The sequence below is a fragment of the Plectropomus leopardus genome, chromosome 15 (genome assembly GCF_026936395.1).
Source record: "Plectropomus leopardus strain MGB_pleo_1.0 chromosome 15, ASM2693639v1, whole genome shotgun sequence".
NCBI lineage: Eukaryota > Metazoa > Chordata > Actinopteri > Perciformes > Serranidae > Plectropomus > Plectropomus leopardus.
The window spans coordinates 28,022,943-28,047,608 of NC_142190.1; the positions used below are offsets into that span (position 1 = coordinate 28,022,943).

General features: G+C 38.6%; 1 protein-coding gene across 12 annotated transcripts in view; it reads left to right on the forward strand.

Annotated features, from left to right (window-relative positions):
* The window catches only part of LOC121952334 (unconventional myosin-XVIIIa-like), a 100,690-nt gene that overhangs the window by 9,425 nt on the left and 66,599 nt on the right, over window positions 1–24,666 (forward strand). For 4 of the 12 annotated variants that reach the window (XM_088088099.1, XM_088088100.1, XM_088088090.1 and 1 more), the window contains exons 3-15: window positions 11,134–11,223; window positions 11,418–11,489; window positions 13,628–13,654; window positions 15,075–15,134; window positions 16,505–16,592; window positions 16,959–17,065; window positions 17,158–17,334; window positions 18,204–18,414; window positions 18,527–18,669; window positions 19,334–19,434; window positions 19,931–19,994; window positions 20,634–20,778; window positions 24,105–24,275. In XM_088088099.1, the coding sequence (XP_087944225.1) occupies window positions 11,134–11,223; window positions 11,418–11,489; window positions 13,628–13,654; window positions 15,075–15,134; window positions 16,505–16,592; window positions 16,959–17,065; window positions 17,158–17,334; window positions 18,204–18,414; window positions 18,527–18,669; window positions 19,334–19,434; window positions 19,931–19,994; window positions 20,634–20,778; window positions 24,105–24,275 (1,456 nt within the window). Of the gene's footprint in view, window positions 1–4,079; window positions 4,207–5,888; window positions 5,913–7,385; window positions 8,166–11,133; window positions 11,224–11,417; window positions 11,490–13,627; window positions 13,655–15,074; window positions 15,135–16,504; window positions 16,593–16,958; window positions 17,066–17,157; window positions 17,335–18,203; window positions 18,415–18,526; window positions 18,670–19,333; window positions 19,435–19,930; window positions 19,995–20,633; window positions 20,779–24,104; window positions 24,276–24,666 lie in introns of those variants that run through there. The other 8 variants (XM_088088095.1, XM_088088101.1, XM_088088096.1 and 5 more) reach the window with 7 other exon arrangements.

Below are 24,666 nucleotides of genomic sequence, written 5' to 3' on the forward strand. Positions count from 1 at the left end.
CATCCCCCTTTCCAGCGGGGTGATGCTACAGCAGCACAGAGTATTAGCACAGGCGTGGATTAGAGAGAGGTGGGGCTTCCAAGAATAAAGCTGTTTGCTTCATGATGACAGAGGTTGCATTTAGGATTCCCTCTATTCTTTAACATGTTTTTTAATATTTCATAATTTAATATTTTTTGTGTCCTGGTTTCAGATCTTGATCTCTCGTGTAATTTTGTCAGCTGAAATAAGTCCGCGTGACTGTTTCTGACTGTGGTTTGACATATTAAGACAGACATAGTTTACATTCTTGGGTGTGTGAGTGATACCATGTCTGTCAAGTTTAATGAGTAAAGTCAATTCAGTGTATGCATTCCTGTTTTATTGAAAATTATGAATCAAATATGCGAAAATGATCTGACCTGGCTGTTACACGAGTCCATTTTGTACTTTCTGCTCCCCAGACACTGCGACCACAGGTAAAATTTCACCTGAGTTGAATTTTTACAGCACCCTAAATCATGTCCATGTGGCCTACTTTCAGAGAGAAGTTCTGATGTTCAGGCCTATTTACTATTATTGAGCAAAATCTGGGTCACATCCTGGAATTTTCAGAGGACTGCAGACTGTGATGTCCCATGATTCATTTCTGTTCCTCGCTCCCAAAGCATGGACACTGGTCAGATGTCATGATTTCTGCCTGCTTGTATTGGATTACAGTGTATGAAGATTTTAATCTGAAATGATCGGCTTCCAGCAATACATGTAATACTTTTATTTGAGAGATTTTGTCATTTCGTCTTTATATTTCCGTGACTTTATTATATATATATATATAGTCTTGGCAGCTCTGTATTTTCTAACAGGGACTACAACCCAAATTAATGTAGGTTTGGAATGTAAAGAAATAACAGATATTGTTGTATACAAACCAAGAGTCTTGTGTTGCATTTATTTCCAATATGATAGTTTAAATGGGTCAGAATCAGCAGTATTATGAAGTATGGAGTCCTTAATCTTAAGTCTGCGCTCACCGTGTGTCAACAAACATCCGACATGATGCTGTGTCCCAGTAACTGACTCTGGGGATTAGCAAACTGTGCTAGATACACCAGCTAGGCTGTCTGTTTGGCTGGGTGTTGCTGGGTGCTAATATGTGAGCTTCTAATTTCACCATGGTGAAGAATTTTTCGTTTGTAAGGAGGCTTGATTTTTGCAGATTACAATTAAAATAAGTTTTGCTTCTCATGATTATAAAAGAATGGCGCCTAAGCCTAACCTTAAATGGCCATATATATGTATGACTTTTAGAAAATGTATTTATTACTTTTTATCATTGCTATTTATTTATGTATTCACATATTTAACTTGGTTTTCAATTCTATTTGATCAAAGATTGTCATATTTCACTGTGTCAAAATTAAACAATGCCCAGGGCTGAGACCAGTGACTGGGCCTGTGGTCCTTCCCCCCTTGTTTTTGAACCTCTCATCACAAATTTTCTATTTTATTTTACTTTTTTTTCTTTTCTTTTCTTTTCTTTTATGTATTTAATTATTTTTGGGGGGATTTTTGAAATCTATCATATTTTATTCCATTACATTTCAGCTGAACCTGTAAGGGACTTTAACCTGTTAAGGAGATTTCTTTTAAGAAGGGATTCTCAAAGTTTTACACCTACAGTCTTCTCGTGTCTGTGCCCTTCATAGCGTTCTTTAGAGTACTGTGCCTAAACCCAAACCTAACTGTAACACCCAACTGTTACTTTGTACATAAGGTTGGTTATTTGCTAAATTAAACTTAATGAGTTTATGAAGAGGAAAAGAGCATGTGGAAATTGGATTAGCCCATCACTGGTATTCCTTGTGAAGCGACACTCTATATGGCACCAGTGAGCTTCACGTTTTCCCCCAACTGGTTTTGCAGCAATGCAGTATTGACAGAGCTTTCACTTGAAGCCATGTCGACAAAAATTTAATGTTGACTGGAAGAGGAGTGTAGTTTAAAAAATCATATCTGTGCCTCACTCTAAAATGTGTAAACTGATTGATACTTAAGCACGGATAAGTATGAAATGGGTGTTATTTGTCAAAAATCTGGGCTGCTTTTTGCGTTGTTCTTATTCATGTTTGTCGCCAAACAATACCACATCTGAAATTTAGGTCAGTAGTGTGCCAAAACAGAACCCTCTATGAAATAAAGAAATGAATGCATAAGTTAATAGCTCCCTCTTGTGGTGTAAATGGCACAGTGAGGAACACAAATATTCAAGCCATGCTGTGGCCTGAGATGATAGATCTATGCTTTGGTTCTTTGTGCAAGCTTGCATGTTCATCTTTCTTGAGATGTGCATTACCATTACTGCAAAAAAAGTTTCTCACCTTACAGTCAATAAGGAGGATACAGATAGCAGTGCATTTTCCTCACACTGAGACTAATGTCTTACTCAACCTGTTACTGTGGAAGGGAACGAAAGATTGAGTGAGCTTTCATTCAATTCTGAGGTTGTCTGGAGAAGGAAATTGTTGCACTTGGTATTACTGCGGCTTGGTATCGTTAAAGAAATTGCAGTACCAGTACCAGCACTCATCTGCTGATACCAATTTCTGTTTCTTTCGATTCCCATCAATAGAAGCATTCAGTTGCCATTATAGCCATACTTTCATACGTTTTGGTGACATCCTTGGATGTTGAATTGACTTCACCACACTACGACTGTATGGGTTGTTGTTGCTGATGTAGTGGTCCATCATGTGTTGCATTAACACACAGTGCTTGCAGTAATTTGGCTTTGAACAAAACTATACAAATAGTATTTTTTTTCCTACATCAGGGTAGAAAAAGAACCAATTGTGGGTATCATTTGACTGGAGAAGTGTTGATACCACTTGGTACTGGGTTATACCTTAAAGGTTTTCAGTACCAATACCCAGCCCAAACTATTGCCATACATCTTTGTATCATCTCTCAATCTCTTCAGGGTTTCCCACAACTTCATTTATCTGTAGCAAGCCACCACAATTAAAAGATCTGTTGCCAGAAATAGGTTTTCTACTGCTTTTGTAATAAATGTGGTTATTCATTGCACGACACTCTCGAAGCGCAAGTCGTACTGTTGTCACAGATGAAGCAGGTGCAGTCAAAGTTGAACTAAACAGTTCATTATGCATGGTGTAAAAGTTATCATTCACTCACTTTGCACTCTGCTTCCCCTCTTATCCATTGATTTTATCAGCTATGACGGCATCAACTGATCAATTATCCACGCAGCCACACAAACTGCTACTGAGGGATAAAAATAACTCATGATGAATAGGGATGCATGATATACGATGTATAACAACTAATTTGGCCAATCACAGATACCGATATCGATATATATCCACTTTTTTACCCCACCTAATTCGAGTGATCAAGTATCTTCTGTATTGGAATTGACATCATATTACGCAGACTCTTAGTGTGATGGTCCACCAGCAGATGGAGATATTGAATACAATGCTTTTCAATATATATAATAGTGATTTATTGTTATTGTTCATTGTAAGAAAAAGCATGTTGGCCGATTCTGTCAATATTAGCCAATAACAATGTTGTGTGGATATTATCGCGCATTCTTAAAGATGAGTCTTGCTTGCACAGCATTCACGGACCAAGAAAAACATTTGAATTTTGAGAGGGGGAACAGAGTGATTTAAAAAAGAGACATACTCATAAGATTTAAAAGAAAAAGAGAGGAAGTTCACCACTATCCTCCACCAACCATAGTTAGCTACCGTCACACATAGACTAAGATTTCATTGGAAACGCTGCACTTCATTGCATTAATGTACTTTGTGTTCCCTGTAAGTGAAAGTTATATATAGAGTTTGTCTATCACTTGATTAGGGAAACTCCCTCACTAATTCTCTGTCACCAGGAGAAGAGATTGGGAGTGAAAAGTATTAATTGACGTTCCTCTGCAAATCCTATTTATAGCCCCTCTGTATTTTCAGCAGCTGTCCCTCTTCGATATCCCTGCCTAGCTCCTCTCACATTACACCCCCTCCGCTCCCCCAGCTTTACTGTGCTGTGCCGTCTGTGACCCCGCCCTCCACGTTGCCCTCCCTCTCTCAACTAGTGAGTGTGAGCTCTTTGCAGACCCAGGTCCCACTCTTGCCTTGGCCCTGACTGCGCTGCTCCAGTGACGGAGCGGAGATTGGAAGGTTAACCAGGCCTAAAGAGAAGGTAATGGGCGCAGGGCCTCTGGTGGACTGTGTGTGTGTGTGTGTGTGTGTGTGTGTGGGTGAGCAGGGTATGATCGGCTCTGGGTGTACATACTCTGCTTAGCACTTCCATTTGGGCTCTGGTGGTGTGTCAGAATGGCCTCCTTTTGCTGCTGAAACTATTTATAGGAGTGGACTCTGATGAAAGCAGGGCCGGAGATGGTGAAACATGTTGCTGCATGTTTGCTGTGGCTCCTCAATGAGTAGAAAGCCAGTCTGAACTGTTAATGAAAGTCAAGTTTGGCTTGTTTGCCAGGTCATTAAGGATAGATTGGGGTCGACTGATATTGTTTTCTCAGGGCAGACACTGATACCAATTATTAGTAGTTAATGAGACTCATAATCAATATTTGGAACCAATATGCATTTCCAATAAAAATGAAAATCTTTCTGTCAAAATTTAGAATGTGGAATATAACAAACTCCAACACAAAACTTCAAGTGTTTAATCAAAACTGAAAAGTCTAGTCATCTAGTTCCCAGCGTTTTTTTTTTCTGCATAAAAGTCAATTGAAAATTTAAATTGAATTAAATTATATATAGCTCCCTGAGGTTTTACAAAGTAAAAGTTCCTCCCATTCTGACACTTTTTTGCACTTTTTATCAATCAATTTCAGTGGCGATCATTAAAATAAAATGCCATAAAAGATATTTGGCAAAAATGCCAAATATCGGCCCCAATAATCTGCCAGGCCAATTATCTGTCGACCCCTATATAGATATGGAAGTTTGAAAAACACAAGTGTTGGATTTCTTTGTCAATTGGCTATTAATATTGCTGCCTGTAAAGTGTTTTGCTGTCGGCAACATACTCCTGTTGTGTGCAACAGTCGTATGTTTTCTGATTGATTTTGTGTCATCACCACAAATGAGACAAATGACTAACATGTGTAATCATCTCAGTGTGCCGACGGAGGTGAAGGGTAGTTCTTCATACATAGTTATAGTAATTGATTGCGACTGAGGCCCAAGTTTAATAAATAACACCACTGCAGATCCTGTTTGCAGTGTGTAAGTCTTGTTAGATGTCTATGTCTCCCACTCGTCCTTTTTAGTGTGCCAAAGCAAACTGTCCATGTTATTGTTGTTCATGTGTTCTGTCCTCAGGGCTGCATGGTCCCACTGCCCTGTTGTATGCAGAAAACAAGTTCACTGTAGCACTAAATTCCCATTCTTCATTGCTACACTCAGTACATCCTCTCCTCTCCTCTCCTCTCCTCTCCTCTCCTCTCCTCTCCTCTCCTTTCCTCTCCTCTCCTCTCCTCTCCTCTCCTCTCCTCTCCTCTCCTCTCCTCTCTCTCCTCTCCCCTCTCTCCTCTCTCTCCTTTCCTCTCCTCTCCACTCCTCTCCTCTCCTCTCCTCTCCTCTCCTCTCCTCTCCTTTTTTTCTTTCTCATCATTCCATTCATTTATTCTCCACGTCGCCCAGTTTGTTCCATGACTTCTGGCCTCTCTCCATGGCGTACAAATCGCGCTTTTCATTCTGGGAGCAAAAGGGAAGTCTCATTTTTATGTGGATTTTTTGTCTTTCTATGTGCCTCCCGTTTGCTTATAGAATTTGTGAAATGCTTCTTTATGTTGATGGAGAAACACTCTAGTCTGAATGTGTGGTTTGACATTTTTGGTATTTCTTCCTCCTGTGTAGGTTAAAGTTGAGAACAAGCCAGATGTAAGTGTTTTTTTTTTTTTTTTTTGCCAGCATGCTGTCGGGCACTAATGCACATGATGAAAAGTGTTGTGTGCTGTGGTTCAAGATAAAAGGAAATCATTTGCAAACTAATTACAACCTTCTGTAAACTAGTCATTTTACTACAGCATGGTCATGGGAAGTTAGCTCGCAATATGTAGAGTTTTGGAATAGGTGATGACAAGTACACTTTTAAATGATGAACTAATTAACAGGCTAGGGCTGGAGGTAGTGCAATCTAGCAGCCGGGGTCACTAGTGTGGAGTGGGGACTTGGCGCCAGGAAGCCCCCTTTTTCTGAAATCTCTCCTTACAGAATGCATGCGTATAGGTTCTATTTGTGCATGTGTGAGTGAACAAACTTGAATTTTCCTTCCCCAATAAAGTATACCTTTGTTCCTAATAAAAGACATTTTACTTACAGTTTAGTCTCTTGAATGTCAATACTAAGTATGTCTTGGCCCACAGTCTGAAACACAGTGTCCGCTTGTCTGCACCAGCTAATTGAACAATAAGATTGGAATTAGACTTCTGTGGAGCTACATTTAACAACACCAAAAACTACGGTTGAGCTTTAAGAAATATTTCTCCTACAAAGGGACCATTTCTAAATCAATTACTCGCCTTGAATTCGTGGAAAAGACCTTGTTTTCCTTGCATGCCTCAGTGTTGAACGGAAGATCCAAAAAGGATGAACATTCTTCATGAATTGAAGAAATAGGGGATGACAAAACTATATCAAAACATCTGTTTAGTACAGTATAATCCATGTCTCATTTATCCAGTCTTATGCTCAGTATTCCCAAACAACATTAACATTAGGATATAAGAACATATTCTAAAACATTTGTTTTAGGATATAAACAGCAAACCTAAACTCTGCTCAAGTGAAAATGGGAAGTACTGAGCATATGACTGGATAAATGAGACATGTAATAATACACAAGTTGTGTGTTGAGTGTGTAAAAGGAGTTATTGGTATAGTTTTGCTGTTGTTAAACTTTGCTCCAGATGACTTAATTTCATAGAGATTGTTTGCCCTTTTTGGAGTGGAACATATTTTTCCTGAATTCAAAGCAACACATGGTGAGTCATTGATATACAAATGGCCATTTTGCTTGGCCTGTAATATCATGTTTACAGTTGTGTTTATATATATTGTTTTCTCATTTTAATGCATGGCTTACATCTCTGAAGTCTCACAACATTTCCAGCAGCTTTCAAATAAACTCCAAACTTAGAGTGAAAAATGTTGAATCAGATTGCCTGATCGCACGCTCTAACTCGAGTGGTTGCATAGCTTGAGTGAGTTTTAAGATACCCAAATAAAATACACTAGCTGATATAAATCCTTTACACAGAGTTTCTGAGACCAGGTTGAAATCTTTGACAGTTTATCAGTGTCAGCCATGGGAGTAATCAGCACTACTGTCTGCCTTGCTCTGTTTGTATCCAGTCTGATGTAGATAGTAGTCAGCCTCAGGCAGACTCTAAACCCGGGCTAGACACAGGAAGTGGTCCACAGCCAACTGCATCATCAGCTGAGGAGTCCAGCAGTGACGTTGCCATGGGCGACCCAGACAATCCGGGGGAGGAGCAGAGTTCTGGCGGTAAAAGGGTGGTGAGGGTTGTGCGAAGAGTCGTTAGGCGAGTGGTTCCTGCTGGGACGGTAGAGCAGAACCAGTCTGCTGTTTCTGAGGCTGCCAGGGCCGCCTCTGCTGCAGACAGAAGCACCAGAGCTGCTGGGCAGGATGATATTTCCATGGGTCTGACCAGCCTAATGGGCAGAAGTAGAACCAAGGAACACCGGCTTCGCGTACGCACTCTGGACCGCAAAGAGGACACGAAAGAAGAGGTGAAGCAGGAGGAGGAGAAAGAAGAGGTGGAGGAAAAAGCAGAAAAACCTAACGTGGAAAAAACAGAGGAGGCGATATCTGTGCCCACAGCAAACCCTGCACTGCCAAAGTCTAACCCCCTCAGCCCTCCTGTTGGGTTCATCCCCCCTCCCAAACCCGACCCTTTGGCCCCGCCTGCTGGGTTCATCCCGCTCCCCAAACAGAATCTGTTGACCCCTCCGCCTGGTTTCATCCCTGCCAGAAAGTCCAGTCCGGTGCCCCCAAAACAGAATGCCCTGGCAAGACCTCCAGGATTCATTCCTGTCTCAAAGACAGACCCCCTGGCTCCTCCTGCAGGGTTCATCCCGAAACCTCGTCCAGTCCCTGTAAAGAAACCAGAGGTACTGAGTGAAAACAAGGTGCATGTTTGCTACTTAACCTCTGGGTGGAGCATGCTGTGTGATAACAACACAGCCATTACTGTTCACATCTGTGCAACGTCTTCATAGTATTTACCTCGAAAAACATCATCAGCACTGTAAAATCAAAGCTGATTTTACTTAAAGAAATTAGGACACAGAATGCATTGAAAAATGTCAATAAATACAATTATTAGTCCTGATTTACTTTATAATATATAGTTGTGAAGTGTATTGAACATTTAGTTTTATTTTCTTGATTTTGTGAAGTTGCAACACTGTAAAATCTGACAAGTTGATTATACTTAAAAATGTAAAGTAAACCAATTACCAAGGAAAATTTAAGTAAATGTAACTTTGTCATAATTTGTAATGTACTTAGTATCTAAATGTTAAGTTTACTTTTTGTTACATAAAATTAAAAATCACAAGTTTAATTAAATCATTTTTTTCTAAGTTTTAGCAACTTCATTACACCAAGTTTGCTGTGCTATCTGTATTATGCTGGTTGCAAACTAGTCAGTCATTTTTGTATTTTTTATTTTCTTGCAGATCTTCTAACTTCATCATTGGCCAAATCCTCTTTGACATGATCAAGTTAAGTCAGATTAATTTAGTTTACTGAAGTTGCTAACACTTAGAACAAGGTATTTGTACTCGTCATTGTTAAGTTGCAACAACTTCACAAAATTAAGTAAATACAGCTAGATTTCAAGCAAAATTAACACTTTGATACAAAGTAAACATAAATTAAGATTAATAGTTATATTTACTTTCCTTTTTCAAGGCAATCGGTTTCCAAGATTATTTTAAGCAAGATTATCTTGTCAGATTTTACGGTCAACTTAAAAATGAAGAGTAATTAAATCAATCTTTCTGAATTATAGCAACTTCAGTAAGTGAAGTTTACTCTGCTATATATATGTATTCTGCTGGTTGCAAAACCAGACAATCATATTTGTATTTTCTTTAACACGTTAACAAAACAGAACTCGCAGATCTCCTCACTTCAACATTGTCAAAATCCTCTTTCTCATGACCAGGTTAAATCAGACTAACTTAGTTTACTGAAGTTGCAAACACTTCGTAAGAACAAAGTAATTTAAATAGTCATTTTTAAGTTGCAAAAACTTCACAAAATTAAGTAAATGTAACAATTAGATATAAAATAACATACAATGAGATTAATAGTGATATTTACTTTGGTTTTTCAAAGCAATCATTTTTTAAGTTTGTTTTAAGTAAGATCAACTTTTACAGTGAAATTGACACCATTTTGGCTATGGATCATCATTTCTTACAACTATCATTTTAATACTACATCTCATTCTCTTGACTTGCTCTTGATTTTGGACAAAAAAGATTCTTCATATAATGAAGCCACCCTGAATAAGTGAAGGGAAGCGGGGTGCATGTACGAACTCATGATCAGACTTCATCAGTGGGTGTAAGGGTGCACTCATGGCCTGCACTGCGGTGGTCCGGTCAGCTGGACTGGTCTATGATTACTGAGCTGAGACTCATTACTGTCACTTTCTGCAGGCGAAGCACTGAAGTCGTGCTGACCACTGAGGCGTCTGCTTTAAGGATCTTTTAGGATGCTTTGTAAAGAAACAGGAGAAAAATGTAACTAATATTCTCATTCAGTAAACTACTCACTAGTTCCTGCCAATTAAACAGTCCTCTCTCCCAAAAAAACAGTTGACCAGAAAACCAGCTGGTCATGCATCACCATGTGCAGCCTGGAGCTGGGAAATGGATAATTAAATTCAGCTCAAACTTTTAATATTTCTGTCTGGACTTGCTAAATGAATTATTTTTATTTTGTCACTGTACTTTCAGTTTCATACTTTATCTTCCCTCAGACAAGGTTAGATTTTGTCCTGTTATTCAGCATCTTTGGAATTTTGTCTGCCAGCAGGCCATCTGAAAAATTTGATCAACAGATGTCCCTGAAATCTGGCGAACAGTTGGGTATTTGGCTGTGGAGTGAGGGATTTGATTTTGGAGATATGCACCTGGTGTTTTTGCTCAGGGATATTGTGTTTTTGACTGCTCTGGGGAGAATTTTTCATTTTTCTAATATTAAGGGAAGGATCAAGATGTAAACGTAGAACCGTACATTTGTTTGTGGCTTAGCCATCTTGGAGGTTTGTGCTGTGTCGTGATTTTGCTTTTCTGCTGAGCTATATATCAACATGACATGTTGTTGGTCAGCCATTACTGTTAGATACACCTAAACTATCCCTGAAGAAGGTGATATTTGAATGGAAGTGAATTTGCAGCAAATGAGATTACAGAGAAAAATTATAATTGAAACCAAAATTATATTGGCTCTATGTAGCCTTATTGCCATCCAAAGATATGAATCAATAAGAATTAATGATTTTTTATCATGATTAAAAAAGTTTTTTGTAGTGCAACTTTAATTTTGAGATGCACCTTCAAATGCGAACAGCAGGAGATATGGGACAAAACTTAATTTACCGATCCACAGCATGCAATTACAGAGTGAGTTCATGAAACTTGATGATTTCATCTCAGCTGCCTCTCCCAGATTTCCTGTAAGTTGGTGCAGTTGTATGAAAATTCAACTGAGACAATGCAAAACTATTTAATTACTTTAAAGAAGAGCAGATTGTTGCTTAAGTAACCATTGACAAAAGCCTTGAACCATTATTCTTTTGCCGCAGCACTTAATGATCCGATTTTCTGTAATAGTCATTTTCTCTGCTCATTTCCTGATTGAATTAACTGGAAAATTAAATTAGCGGGAACAAACATCCCTTGAAGTTGGTTCTGAGTGTGCTGAATTGAAAACAAAGTTTAAAAAAAGGAGCGAAATGTCATCCTCATCCTCATCTTTCCGTCTCATTTCCATCTGTGTGTGTGTGTGCATGTTTGTCTGGCAAACTGTGTGTGTGTGTGGATATTTGCATATATTGTAAAGGTTAAGGAGACATCTTGTCCCCCTGTGGTCCCCGAGGGTAAGCCGTCCCCTGGTGCACTTTCCCAGGCTCAGTCTTCACCCAAAGAACAGGTGTGTGTGCTTGTCTTGCTGCAAAGATACACCTAACAGTGTGTGTTTCTCACATTCAAAAGACACTTTTTGTTGGTTTACATGGAATGCTTCAGTTTTTAGTAAAGTGGACAATCATTGCAATTTTCTCTGCATCATTGATTTGACTCTCTGGCTTCCTGATTGCAATGGCTGGTCCTGCTATCAAACTGTAGGTCCCAGAGCTGATTCCCTCTGAGGAGGATTACAAGCGCGTGAGGAGGATCTTCGGCGTCAATGGCGATGATGTAACTTCTTTTTTTTTGCAATTTTGTTTGGTTTGCACCTGCAATGCCTTATGGAGGCTTTACCATGTGACTTCCGCGAGCCAACTGCTTGCCAGATTTTTGCATCCAAAAATGACCCCGGTCCACTGCTGTCCCAAGCTGTCTGCTGACAGGGTTTCAGTTACAGGGTTCCCCTGTGTTGTTGACCACTTGGTGTGAAATCCGAAACTTTGAGACCATATTTTCTCTGTCTCACATGTTACGGAGATGAGTTAGTTCAGGAGAAAATAATCAAAAGAAACATATTATATGGATACTTTAACCATTTAAAACCAGAGAAAAATGGCTTGATTTGAGGCAGCGGGCAACTGAACAAGGAATGACCCAAAAGTAAGTAAATTTTACTAATTAGGAATTCATAAAAAAAGGTAAAAAAAAAAGTTTCAAGGAAATTACCCAAAAATAAGCCAACAAAAAGTAAAAAACAAACACAAATAAAAAAAGGAATTGACCTAACAAAATCCTATTAAGTATTAAGGTATTTATTCTATTTTATTTTTCTGTGACATAATTTTAAATAAAAAATTATATTATAGTTTATTATATAGTTTTCTGGACATTTTTTTGCTATTCTTGGGGATAATTTTCTCATTATCCTCCCATCTTTTTTTAGGCAATTTTCTCATCACCTTTTACTATTATTGAAAAAATTGAAAGAAATCAAACCAATTTGCTTAGATTTGGGAGGTTGAGGTACTTGTTAAGGGGCCTGAACGCAGCACAAAAAAAGACGTCTATTCAGGTTTCCAAGGGTTAAAGGAACAGTGTGTAGGATTAAGTGACATCTGGTGGTTAGGATTGCAGATTGAATCCCGCTGAAAATTCTCCCTGTGCCAAATGTAAACTCACGGTTAGAATTCTCTCAGTGTTCATTGTTCAGGAGGGTTTCACCGGGAGCTGAATAATCCGCAGAGGTCTCTTCCTCTCCAAAACAAAGGGACCATGTAATATAAACCGGTAAAATCGCTGATCAAAGCAGTTTCATGTTACAAATCTGTGTTTTTTCGGTATTGCTTGTCATAGACAGGCTGCTAGCTATTAGTTGCCTCTGTGAAAACGAGAAAGTATCAAATGCAGGTCACAAATGCATGCATTTGATACTTTTTGTACCCAGATCTAGAAGAAAATGACAATTTGTTGACAATTTTTGGTTTTGTCAGCTACAAATAACTGCAGGCATTCTGCATTTTAATGCCACGAACTCTGTGGTGTTGTGAAGTTGGTAATTCAAGATGCAAAGATGCCACCAAAACATTCAAAAGTAAGGCTATACTACTTCACCTGTACCATCTAGAAGCATTTTGTGCGATTGAAAGTGCTGTGAAAACACAAAAACGTGAAAACATGTAAACATGAATGGGATCATCTAGAACCAGTGTTTGGTTTGTCCGTTCTGGATACTGTAGAATAATGGCAGTGCCTCAAGGTGATCTCTGTGGACGAGGACCCGCTCGCTATGTAGATATAAACAGCTCATTCTAAGGTAACCAAAACACAGTGATTCATATTTTGAGGTGATTATACACTGAAGAATAATCACCTCATATATATATATATATATATATATATATATATACATACATATATATATATACATATGTATATATACATATGTGTATATATATATACATATATATATATATATATATATATATATCCCCGTAAATCCTACACACTGGACCCTTTTACAAAACTGAGTATTATTTCCAATTTTGGATTCATAAATGCTATTTCAAGTGGTGCTGTGTGATTTGCAACACTTTTGTTTCAGAAAACACAACAGTCTGAACCTCTGATTATGTATTTAATAGCTGTAGCTCTGTGTTTCTCTTGCTCAGTGCCTTCCTCTTATTTGTTCAGTAGTATTATTTGCTTTGTTATCAGGTCCAGAGGAGCACCTGTGTACTGTGTGACTTTGCCCATTGTGATTATTTTGTTGTGGCTGTGTCTGGTTATTTCCTGTCTCAGAGTCTAGAGCACCAAAAGGCTTTTTATTCCTTCTCCTGTTCTCAAATTGTGTCTCATGTCTCTGTTTTTGCTTCTCTGCGGGTCATCGGATCCTGACATGCCGCTTTCCTCTTTGCTGTTTGCATGGCTAGCGTTCCAGCCGCCGCAAATCCTCTCAGGTACGGCCTGCTTGATGGCGGGCTCGCTGCTCTCCCTCGCCCATAGACTGCTGGAGTCTAAAGCTTGTTCTCCTCTACTGACCCTTCTCGCCGCCCTCCTTTGTCTGTGCTCGCCTGCTCTTCTTTGTCCCTACATCGCTCTCCTCGGTTCATTCAGGGTTCACGTGAGGGCCCGGAATGCAGCAGTGAGACAAAAACCAGTGGTTACCATAGTTTGGACAGGGATTCTTTACCAGGTTTTAGACGTCTCAAAAATACAATAATAGCTTTATATTATCAATGCTGAATTTATGTAGCTGTGTATTATTCTTGCTGCTTTTGCGCTTTATGCCCACCTGGAGATTCAGGAGTTGTGTACTTATATTCAGCAGGAAACACTTTCTCAACTACCTTACATTGTAAACTTCTTATGACACTAGTGTGTTTAAGAACGCCCTAAATTTGCAGACAGTGATACAATATAATTTTTTATAATATCCTTATGTTTAGGCATTTCCATACTATAGCTATAGCTAAAGCTAAGTTTATTTGCCTCTATGACATTGTTTTTCAATTGACTGCATGATGCTCTGCACTTACACTTTACGGTGTACAACTGATCTTAACTGTGACTGTTAATATGACAGAACATTAGTTTTGTGCACCACAGACCCAATTCACTTTTTAATCTACCCCCATTAACCCTTTGATGCATGAGTAAATTGGTTTAATTTCTGTCAAAAACACAAGGAGGGGGCAACAAGCAACCCAAGTTGACATGGCCCCAAAAAATCACAAAAAAATAGTCAAAAGGTTAACTGAAAATTACTTGAAAATAGGAAAAAAAAAGCAAAACACAAAAACAAAAAAAGGAAATGACCAAAAAAGTGCTGGAAAAAATCTTTAGATTTTATTATATTTTTCTGTAATATTATTTAAAATATAAAGTTATTATAAATATAGTTTTCTGGACATTTCGCCCTTTATTTTCACCTCACCTTTTACTAATTCATGGCAATTTGTGGGACATTTCTTGCCATGTTGGTCATTGCTTTGTTCCCTCCATGTTTATGAAAGAAATTAAACCAGTTTTTACCAAAGGGTCAAATAGCAAGTGAAAGGTGTCTGAACGCAGCACAAGAAAACTGATTACCATCCAGGTTTTGAAGAGTTAATGCATTAGTATTGTAATTTTTTATGGTGAATGATTTTGACCACACTTTATTCTGCTACAATGCTGAGTTTTTTTGCAGTGGTTTATGTTATGTTTTTTTACTCTAATAATAATAATTTGTGACCAACTCTAACAAGTTTCCAGTGTGCCATATTTTGCATTGTTTTGATTGTGTACTTGGAAGTTCAAATCCTGTGCTATGTTCAGATGGTGAATTCAGTCGCTAAAAATACTTCTCTGTTGACTTCTTTTCCCTCCCTTCTCCAGTCCAAGCCTGTTGAGGATCCCGTGGCCATCCTTCAGGCAGCACACTCAGCTGCAGCTAAGGTCTGACCACGGCTACAACTGATTGTAGTCCTGGTTGCATCCCCCCCCCTTGTGTTTCACAGTGATGTGTGTTTGTGGTATTTGTGTGTGATGAACTAGTAAAGGGATGTGGGAGGAAAGCTCTTTAGAAAGTGGAGCAGTCCCACCTGGAAAGCCCAGGTTTCATCTTCCCTACAGCCCTAGCTGTTGAAATATCACTCTGCATTTCACTACCTGCTGTCCCAAACCAGAGGGAGAAATACAAATTATATGCAGTCTTGGTGCAGCTATCTGACGTTTATTATGTTAGCTGGACTGCATGTCTAAGTATGTCTCTTTCCATGCATGACTCACTCAAAACACTCGAATAATTTGTTTTTGTTAGTTGAAATTATTAAGGTGTTTTTTGCCTGTGCACCCCCCCCCCCGAATGCACTTTCACTGAATCCAGTGCACACTCTCTAAACTCTTGTCATATTTGCTGTAATGTCACTACATCCTGACAGTAGTACATGAGACAGAATCACTCTGCCCCCTCATATTGTTTCTAATGGCATTTGCAAGAGTCTGCAGCCTAACGAAAGCAACCAATCAGAGCGGAGAAGTCTCTTAAAGCAGCTGTCAATCATGTCAATCACTAGCTCTCCTTACACAGATAATGTGATATAGAGACAGTGCGAAGTCCCCACTGTACACCGCTTTTGCTTTGTTACACAGAACCAAAAGACAGTGGCATCATGCCACAGCGTCAGCCCTTACTATTACATATGTTATACGTGTCAGCAACACTTTATAATAAGCAATGATATAGACTGGCATTAACAATCTTTTACTGTCTGTTATGTGGCGGCTGAATTTGTCTTCAGTGAAGACGGTAGGCGCTCTTGAATCGGGCGGGGCTTTGTTTCGGCTCGACTGTTTTCAATGGTGGCCAGGTCTTGCAAATGCCATTTGAAGCACCAGGAGGAGGCAGAGGAGCATGATTCTTTTCACATATCTTTTTCATGAACTACTGTCAGGATATAGTAACTTCTTTAACGTGACAAAAACTTATTTTTTAATAAAAGTTACCAATTACAGCTTTAAAGGGTGGATTATGGGAACTGCAGTTGTGCTGTGGAGGGCTGATATATATTGGACATGAATGCCAGAGATGAAAAATAAAAACAAATACAAACTCATACAGGTTTTAACACAGAAAGAAGCCCTCCTCTTAATAAATGCAGTTCTTCATATATGTCTCGTGAATGTGAACATCTTAGTCCATGCTTGTGAAAGTGTCCTTTGTGGGATCTTTGTGGGATTCTTATCATTCAACAACTGTTTTTGTTTTATTTGTTCAATTATTGATAATACAAGTGTTTCTAATGCTGATTGTTTGTGTCTAACAGGGAAAGACTGAGGAACAGATAACAGCAGAGAAAGTCTGGTATAACACAGAGAAAGTATGGCTTGTCCACAAGGATGGATTTTCAATGGGTAAGTAACAACTTTGGTATTTCTGTATCAGTATGCATGTGTAATTTTTAAGCAAATTCTCAAATGACTATCCTCTAAGTGCTTCTCTGTCTGTTTCTGGAGAACATTTGTTTGTCGAACTATCAGAGGTTGGTTTTTTAAGCTTAGAAAATGCTTTTGATATTTAAATGTAAAAAGAGAGCACCTGAATAGACTCAGACCTCAGGCTGTATGCAATTAGACTAAGCATGTTGTTCGTTTAGTTTTAATGAAGCTTATGCATTATTAAACGAGATACAACTGCCTCACATTATCAGATATGTAAGATAAGATGCACTGGAGATCATATGTCGTGATGAATTAACGCCGTGCTTTGTGGTGATACAGCAACTCTCTTGAAGACGGAGGCAGGCAGCCTGCCAGAGGGGAAGGTGAAAATCCGCCTGGAGAGTGATGGATCTTTATTGGATGTGGATGAAGATGATGTAGAGAAGGTATTTTATCACCAAATCAACTCTGATCCGCATCAGTTACGGACGACATCGGGTGAGTGCCTGACTGCTCTGACTTTGAATTTGAACTCCAGGCAAACCCTCCGACATTTGACCGAGTGGAGGACCTGGCCTCTCTGCAGTATTTGAATGAGTCCAGCGTGATGCACTCCCTGCGGCAGCGGTACGGTGGTAACCTGGTGCACAGCCATGCTGGGCCCAACATGGTGGTGGTTAACCCCATTAGTGCCCCCTCGATGTACTCTGAGAAGGTAGGCTGCAGCTTGTGCATTTAACCCTTATGTTGTCTTAACTGTCTGTATACACCACTTGTTCTAAGGGTTATAATGACCCGCCTTCACTAAAACCCTAAAATAAAGCAGCTTGACTGAATTTTACACCCCAAATCTATTTTGCATAAAGACACAACCTGCCATTCATCACAAACATTGTGAATATCTAGGTATTCCCTCTTCATGGCGCAAAAAGACTGCATTTAATCAGTGGAATCTACTCGTTTTTGTTGTAACACACCTGTCATAATTGCTTTCTTTACTCAAGTTTTTTTTAATTATCATTATGATTATTGCTAAAGGTACTCCACAGGTGTAAACAGATAGATGTATCATTTGTGTGGCCCAAGAAAGTCGAAATGTGTGAAGTGTGCAAAAAGTAGTTTTGAATGCATTTATTATAGGAAATAAATTACAGCAACATGGTAGCAACATAGTATAATACTGTACAATGAGGACAGTATGCAAGATTGTGTGCATGGACTTTGAAAGTGTTTTTTTTTTTTGGTGTGTGTGTGTGTTTTTTTTATGGTATGAAAATGATTTTATAACTGCCAGGTCAAAAATTAACCCTAAGACAAGATTTATACCCTGTTGTTGTACAGCCTTCATTGAAAATTGAACAAAGACAATGTTTCACTTTTTCTCATGTTGGGGTCATTCTAGTAAAAGTTATCAAATTTCAAGTTGAAAAAAAGATCATTTTTGGGCTTTTCTATGCTGTTAAACATAGTGCCGGGTCATTTTTGACCCCTAAGACAACAGGTTCATGACACATCTTTCATGAGATATGTGTAACCAGAATTAAATAAACTCACAAGCTTCACTGTCACTTATCTGCTTTTCAGGTGATGCAAATGTTTAAGGGCTGCAGGAGGGAAGACACTGCCCCTCACATTTACAGCATGGCCCAGGCTGCCTACAGGAACCTCCTGACCACTCGACAGGATCAGTCCATTGTTCTGCTCGGCAAGAGTGGCAGTGGCAAGACCACCAACTGTCAACACATCATCCAGTACCTGGTCACCATCGCTGGCAGCACTAACAAAACATTCTCCAGTAAGATGGAAAGGAACTCTAGATAAAAAGATTTTGATATTTTTGCATGTTCATGCTTATTTATTTGACCCCCCGAAATTACTGTTTAAATATATTTTTGTTTTGTCTACAGCTGAGAAATGGCAGGCGGTCTACACAGTTTTGGAGGCATTTGGGAATGCCTCCACCTGTATGAATGGGAATGCGAGTCGCTTCTCCCACATTGTTTCCTTGGACTTTGACCAATCAGGCCTGGTGACATCAGCCTCCATCCAGGTACTAATAAACATACACAAGGTTCCTACAGTCATGGAAAAACCGAAAAATTTATGGAATTTTCATTCATCTCATTTTCCAGGTCTGGAAAAGTCATGGCATTAGTAACATCGTAGAATGGTTTGAAAAAGAAATGGAATTTTGTTTTTTTGTGGAATGAAATTGTTACAGTAATCCTCTGTGGATAACCCTCCACATTAGGTGGCAAAAGTATTTTCTTAGCTGATGATGAAATGTAGATCTTATATATGTTGGTGTGTGTGAAAGGTTTTGTTTACCATCACATACATTTCTTTATTTTCTCCCAATGTTCTCTCTCCCTTTATGCATGCCAACTTGCTGAAATTATGTTTGAATAGAGTTTGAATCTGATATTTTTGAAAAAAGACAGACACATTTGGCAAAAAAAAAAAATTATAGGTCTTCGAAAAGTAATGGAAGTGCTTTTAAATTTTGTCCATGAAAATATGTGGGAACCTTTCATATGTCTGTGTATTTATTCAAGTATTCAACTACGATTTTATGATTTCAGACAATGTGAGACAAACAGCTAGTTTTTTTTTTTTTTTTACCAAACTCCAGCATGCTTCATTGTTTTGCATACATGCACTACTTGTAATAAAATTATATCAAACTAATATCCTGTTGTGCTGTTGCCTTGCAGACCATGCTTCTAGAGAAGATGAGGGTGACAAGAAGACCGGGAGGAGAGTCCACTTTTAATGTCTTTTACTACCTGATGGCTGGAGTGGACACCTCTCTTAGGTCAGAATTAATGTCATTAAAGGTCCAGTGTGCAGGATTCAAGGGGTATACTGGAAGAAATGGAATATAATTCAATAAATATGTTGTCTTTAGTGTGTATTCACCTGAAAAAAAAGAGTTTTTTGCATTTTTGTGATCTTAAAATGAGCTGTTTATGTCTGCACATGGAGTGGGGTTCTATTCCATTTAGTTCGCCATTTGTTGTTTCTACAGTAGCCCAGAATGGACAGACCAAACACTGGCTATAGATAAGGCCATTCACATTTTTGCGTCAGCCTGTGTAGCACTTTGCACATGAAAGAGTTTTCAGTTTTTTCCAAGTTTCAGTCCACTAAATCCTTCACACTAGACCTTTAAACACAGCAACAGTTCTGCACTGGATTTCTATGCGTTGATGTGTTGAGATGATGTATAACTGCTTCTTTAACACTTAGTATGTTCCATTAGTAAAAAGGGAGATGTTGATGTTTTGTTTGCTCTGTTTTTGCTTTATCAGGACTGAGCTGCACCTAAACCACTTTGCTGAGAACAATGCATTTGGAATCATGCCTCAGACTAAGGTAAATTGCATTTTCGCAATAGAAAGGAATGGATCAGAAAGTGTGTTTTGAAAGTCTCGACAATTATGTATCACCTTTGCAGATACAATCAGATTTGATAATCCTATTTTAACCCCTTGAAACCAACCAAACTGACTTAATTTCTTTAAGAAAACATGGGAAGAACAATGAGCAATAAAAGACAGAATGACATAAAAATTTGCAAGAAATAAGTAAAAAGTAACTAAATTAAAAAAATTACTAAAACAAACAAACAACCAGAAATAACAAAGAATATATATGTTATGATGATAACTATAAATATAGTTTTTCCGTACATTTTTATTTTTCCCAACCTTTCCCCAAAAAATTCAAAATCTGCTAAATTTGTGTAACATTTCTGACAAAGTTGATCATTACCTTCATCCCATGTCTTTTTTTTGAGAAATCATCAGTTTGCTCAGTGTTCAAATGTTTGAATACTTGTGAAAGGCATCTGAAAGCAGCACAAGAAAAGTTACGTAGCCCCTGGTTTGAAAGGATTAATTTATGATTTGACAAGTACTTCCTAGTATTACTTTAAGAAATTTTGTAAAATATTTTTTTCATCGCTTATATTACATAAAGGAATTTCTTTTGACTAAATGTGCTTACTGCCAGGCTGAAGATAAGCAACGGGCCTCCCAGCAGTTTTCTAAGCTGCAAGCAGCCATGAAGGTTCTGGGGATCAGCGGTGATGAGCAGAGGGCCTTCTGGCTCGTCCTCGGGGCCATCTACCATCTGGGGTCTGCAGGAGCTACTAAGGGTAAGATAGCTCTCTAAATTGTTTTCTATTCTTTAGCTGCATCACTTATTCATATAGATTATGTTAATCAGAATAAAATGCATACTAACAGAGATGCAGAGGATCGTTCTTGAAATTGCGCACACAGCAGTGCGCGATGAGAAAACTGAAATGTCCCCAAATTAACCTTTGTTAGCCCAAATCGTTTTAATATCACTTCATGTAATCCAAAAGATGTCCACCCTGCATTATCTCACTGTAGGTAACTCCCTCGGAGTGATGCAAGACAGCTGTAATCCAGATAACTGAATTATGCATTTTGCACTTAAAGAGATGTTGCTCAGCCCACAGGTGTCAGACTACTCTACTGCACTGATCTTAAAAAAATATTAAAAATTAAGGTAGGAAAAATGCATGTGACTGGTCATTTTCCAGATCATTTCAGAACCGTTCCTGCTTTGAACTGATAGCACATCCACATGAAAACTGACTGAAATCATCTGAGGCTCCTCGCTGCAGATTTGAAACCACTGGCAAACTGCCAGAGTCTAATTGTCAGGAAATACTGTTGCAGCTGAAGGACAGAAACACATCAGTCTGATTCTGGCCTCTAGTCTTGACAAACATGTTATCTTATCATAAGAATGCCTCAGAGGACTAATGAGAGCAGCAGTCTTCTCAGACAGGAGGATTTGTTCTCGTCTTTGAAGCTATTTGTATGATGAAATCTAACGTAAGAGAGTGTAATTGTTTTTTTTTCTTCTTTTTGTTGTTATTGCTCTAATAGATCTGCCTCCCACTGCATTTGACTTTCATTTCAAAATGAGAGATATCTGCCATATGAACAGTCTGATGCACTTAAATAAATTTTTGTTATTGGTGAGTGGAGCATATTTTTTCTCCAGTATGAAAGGCAATTACAATAGGCTTTTTGAAGGATGGAATTATACTACATTTTGCAATGCAAACCAATCAACTTGATGTCTGACTTTCTGTGTTTAGAAAGCAGTTCACAAACAAAGTATATCAGAACAATATGCAATATACAAATCACAAGGAATGTATAGTAGCATTCAGTCTATATTTTATGCTTTCGACATGTTTGTTCAATCTCTGTCTTCTCTGTAATTGCCAGTCACTTATGAAGAATTACTTGCCAAATTATTTTCAGTGATCCCCTCCAGCTGGCTGCCAATCTTTTTGATGGCAGTTTAACAACATCCAGGAACAGTTTTAAAAATGTTGAGCAATGAATATCGTCCCATAACACCGACATTGAACAACTTTGTTCTGATCTGCAAATTACTGGGTGATTTATGGACTTAAGATTGCTGTCATCTTGTTAAACACATGGTAATTCTCATGAAAAAAGAACACATGATGGGATAAAAGTTATGTGCAAAGGTCCACACAATGATAGTGATTAGATGTTCTCTCCCTGTGTGAGGTAATTAATAACAATAGGGGAGACCGGGGTTGGTTGGCACACTTTTCACTCTTTTACATATTTCTCTGGCATTATTTTAGTTTGAATATTCCAATCAGCAACAAATGAAAAGCCAAGTTGGTACTTGTTTTGAGGTTGGTTGGCAAACTGTTCAAATGCTGCAGTTACAAAAAATGAAACAACTAATAAAAACATTTTAATTAAATATTTAATTAAAAAACAAACCAGATAAGTTGAACATTTAATTTGTTTATCTGTCCATTTTTTAATGCAAACAACATTAGTAATTAGTAATTTTTTTTCAAAAAAATTAGTCTCTCAAAATACAATTATAGTCACAACTTTAATTTTACAATTGTTGTCACATATGCCAACCAACCCCACTCACATTTGACCCAACTTTGAGATGAAATTATGATTGCCAGCAACCATCACTCATCACACTTTTAAATCTTATATCAAAATATAGCTGATTCCTTTGTCTATAAACTAGAAGTAACACATTTTATTATCCCTATCTAACAAAGTTTTGTAATAGTGACAGTTATAGGCACAACTCTTAATTTTACAATTGGTTGTCACATGTGCCAACCAATCTCGCTGGCATTTCACCCAACTTTGGGATAAATTTATGTTAGCAGCAACCATCATCACAGACTTTTAAATCGTTTGTCTATTTACTAGAACTAACACATTTTAATATCTCTGTCTAACAGAGCTTTGTAATGCATTTATTCCACAGACCATTTTTTTCTTTTGATGCTATGGAACTGAAACATTACCCTCATCAAAAAAACATAGTGACATTCCAACGTTTTAACAAAGTAGATGAGTGCAGGTCAAAAACAAGCAAATATCTTTAGGAACAACAAAATAGGTGTGTGCCAACCAACCCTGATCTCCCCTAGTCTAATCATACTCTGGATCATTATAAAAAAGCCATTGCTGCTAGTAATAGTTTGACCATCACACACAATGTAAAATGTTCATTGGCAATGCAGCTTCATAGTGTGACACAAGAGGGCAGCACTGGTCTCTAATTTCAACACACCAATTAAAGGGAACACCTGAAATGAACTTGCTTTTCTTTCATACCATACTGTCAACACTTCTGTCTAATGAGTGCAGACAGAAAAAAAGGCTTATCATACTTTGAGTCAGGATGCTTTTTAAGAGCAAATATCACATGTACGTATTTTTTTTTTTTATCTTTAAGAGACATCCACTCCTTAATGTTTGATTCAGTAATATCCAGATATATCTACAAACACCCTTTTTTTCATGTTTTAACAGAGTTTAATAATTATGGTGGCGACTGTCTTTCAAAGCAAACATTTAAATGTCGTTACTTGTTTCACACCCATCCTGCTTATCATCATGAAAGTATGCAGGGCTTCTGCGGCGCTGATGAAACAGATAGAGCCTACTGCTCTCTGTGTGAAATCCCCCAGTTCCTCTCTCAAGCCTTAGAAGATACCACTTCATGGTGGATTAAAACACAAGTTGCACTCATATCTGCATGTTTCCATCACTCTGCCACTAGATTAAAAGGGAAACTTGTGTTTCCCAACAGAGGTCTTTATGTAAATAAGTTAATTGTGTCCCCTAATGATAAGTTTTGCTTTCATTCTGCAGACGATAAAAGAGGCAATTATCACTGCGACTTTATAGCTTTTTGAGCATGAAACAGCTGAAGTGAGCGGATGCGTCTTTTTGTCAGCTGTAGTTATTCAAGCCACTAACATTTTGAGCATGCTTTTAGTGGATGTTCTCAGCAGCTGTGTCAGTGTCAGCTTGACCAGAGACGTAATCCTACCCTGTCACAAAGCTTACGAAGCTAGCCATGTGCCCGGGGTGGTTGGCAGAAGGGCTAATGGAGGTTTTCATGCACGTGTCTCAGCTGGCAGGAAACAATTTGCACGTCATGAGTGGGCCCAGAAGGCTGCCTACCTGCTGGGCTGCACCCTGGAGGAGCTCTCCTCCTCCATCTTCAAGCACCAGGCCAAGGGCACCCTGCCCAGAGCCAGCACCATCCGCCAGGCTTCTGACGAAAATGGCACAGCAGATGCAGGTACTCCACAGACCACATTTACCAACAGCCTTTTTCCTCTTCATTCACAGACCCCCCTCCCTTCCTCCCTTTCTCTTTGTCACTCTGTTTCCACACCCATACACATACACACATGCACACGCCTGTGCTCATCACTGGAGGGAAATTGCATGCTCTGGAGAAAGTAAAGCTTATCTTAGTAATGAATACCACAGCTTTACAATGGCTATTGACAGATAAGTACACACGCTGTGTCCGGACAAGCAATTTTGGATCTACTGTTCCTTCATTGTCCTTGAAATCATAATTGTCTCACATTGATTTTTCACATGTGCGGGTGCTCCGGCTTCCATCAAGACTGCGGCACACTTTGAAGGGCACGGGTATACAGTTAAAAGTCTTGTTGTAAAAA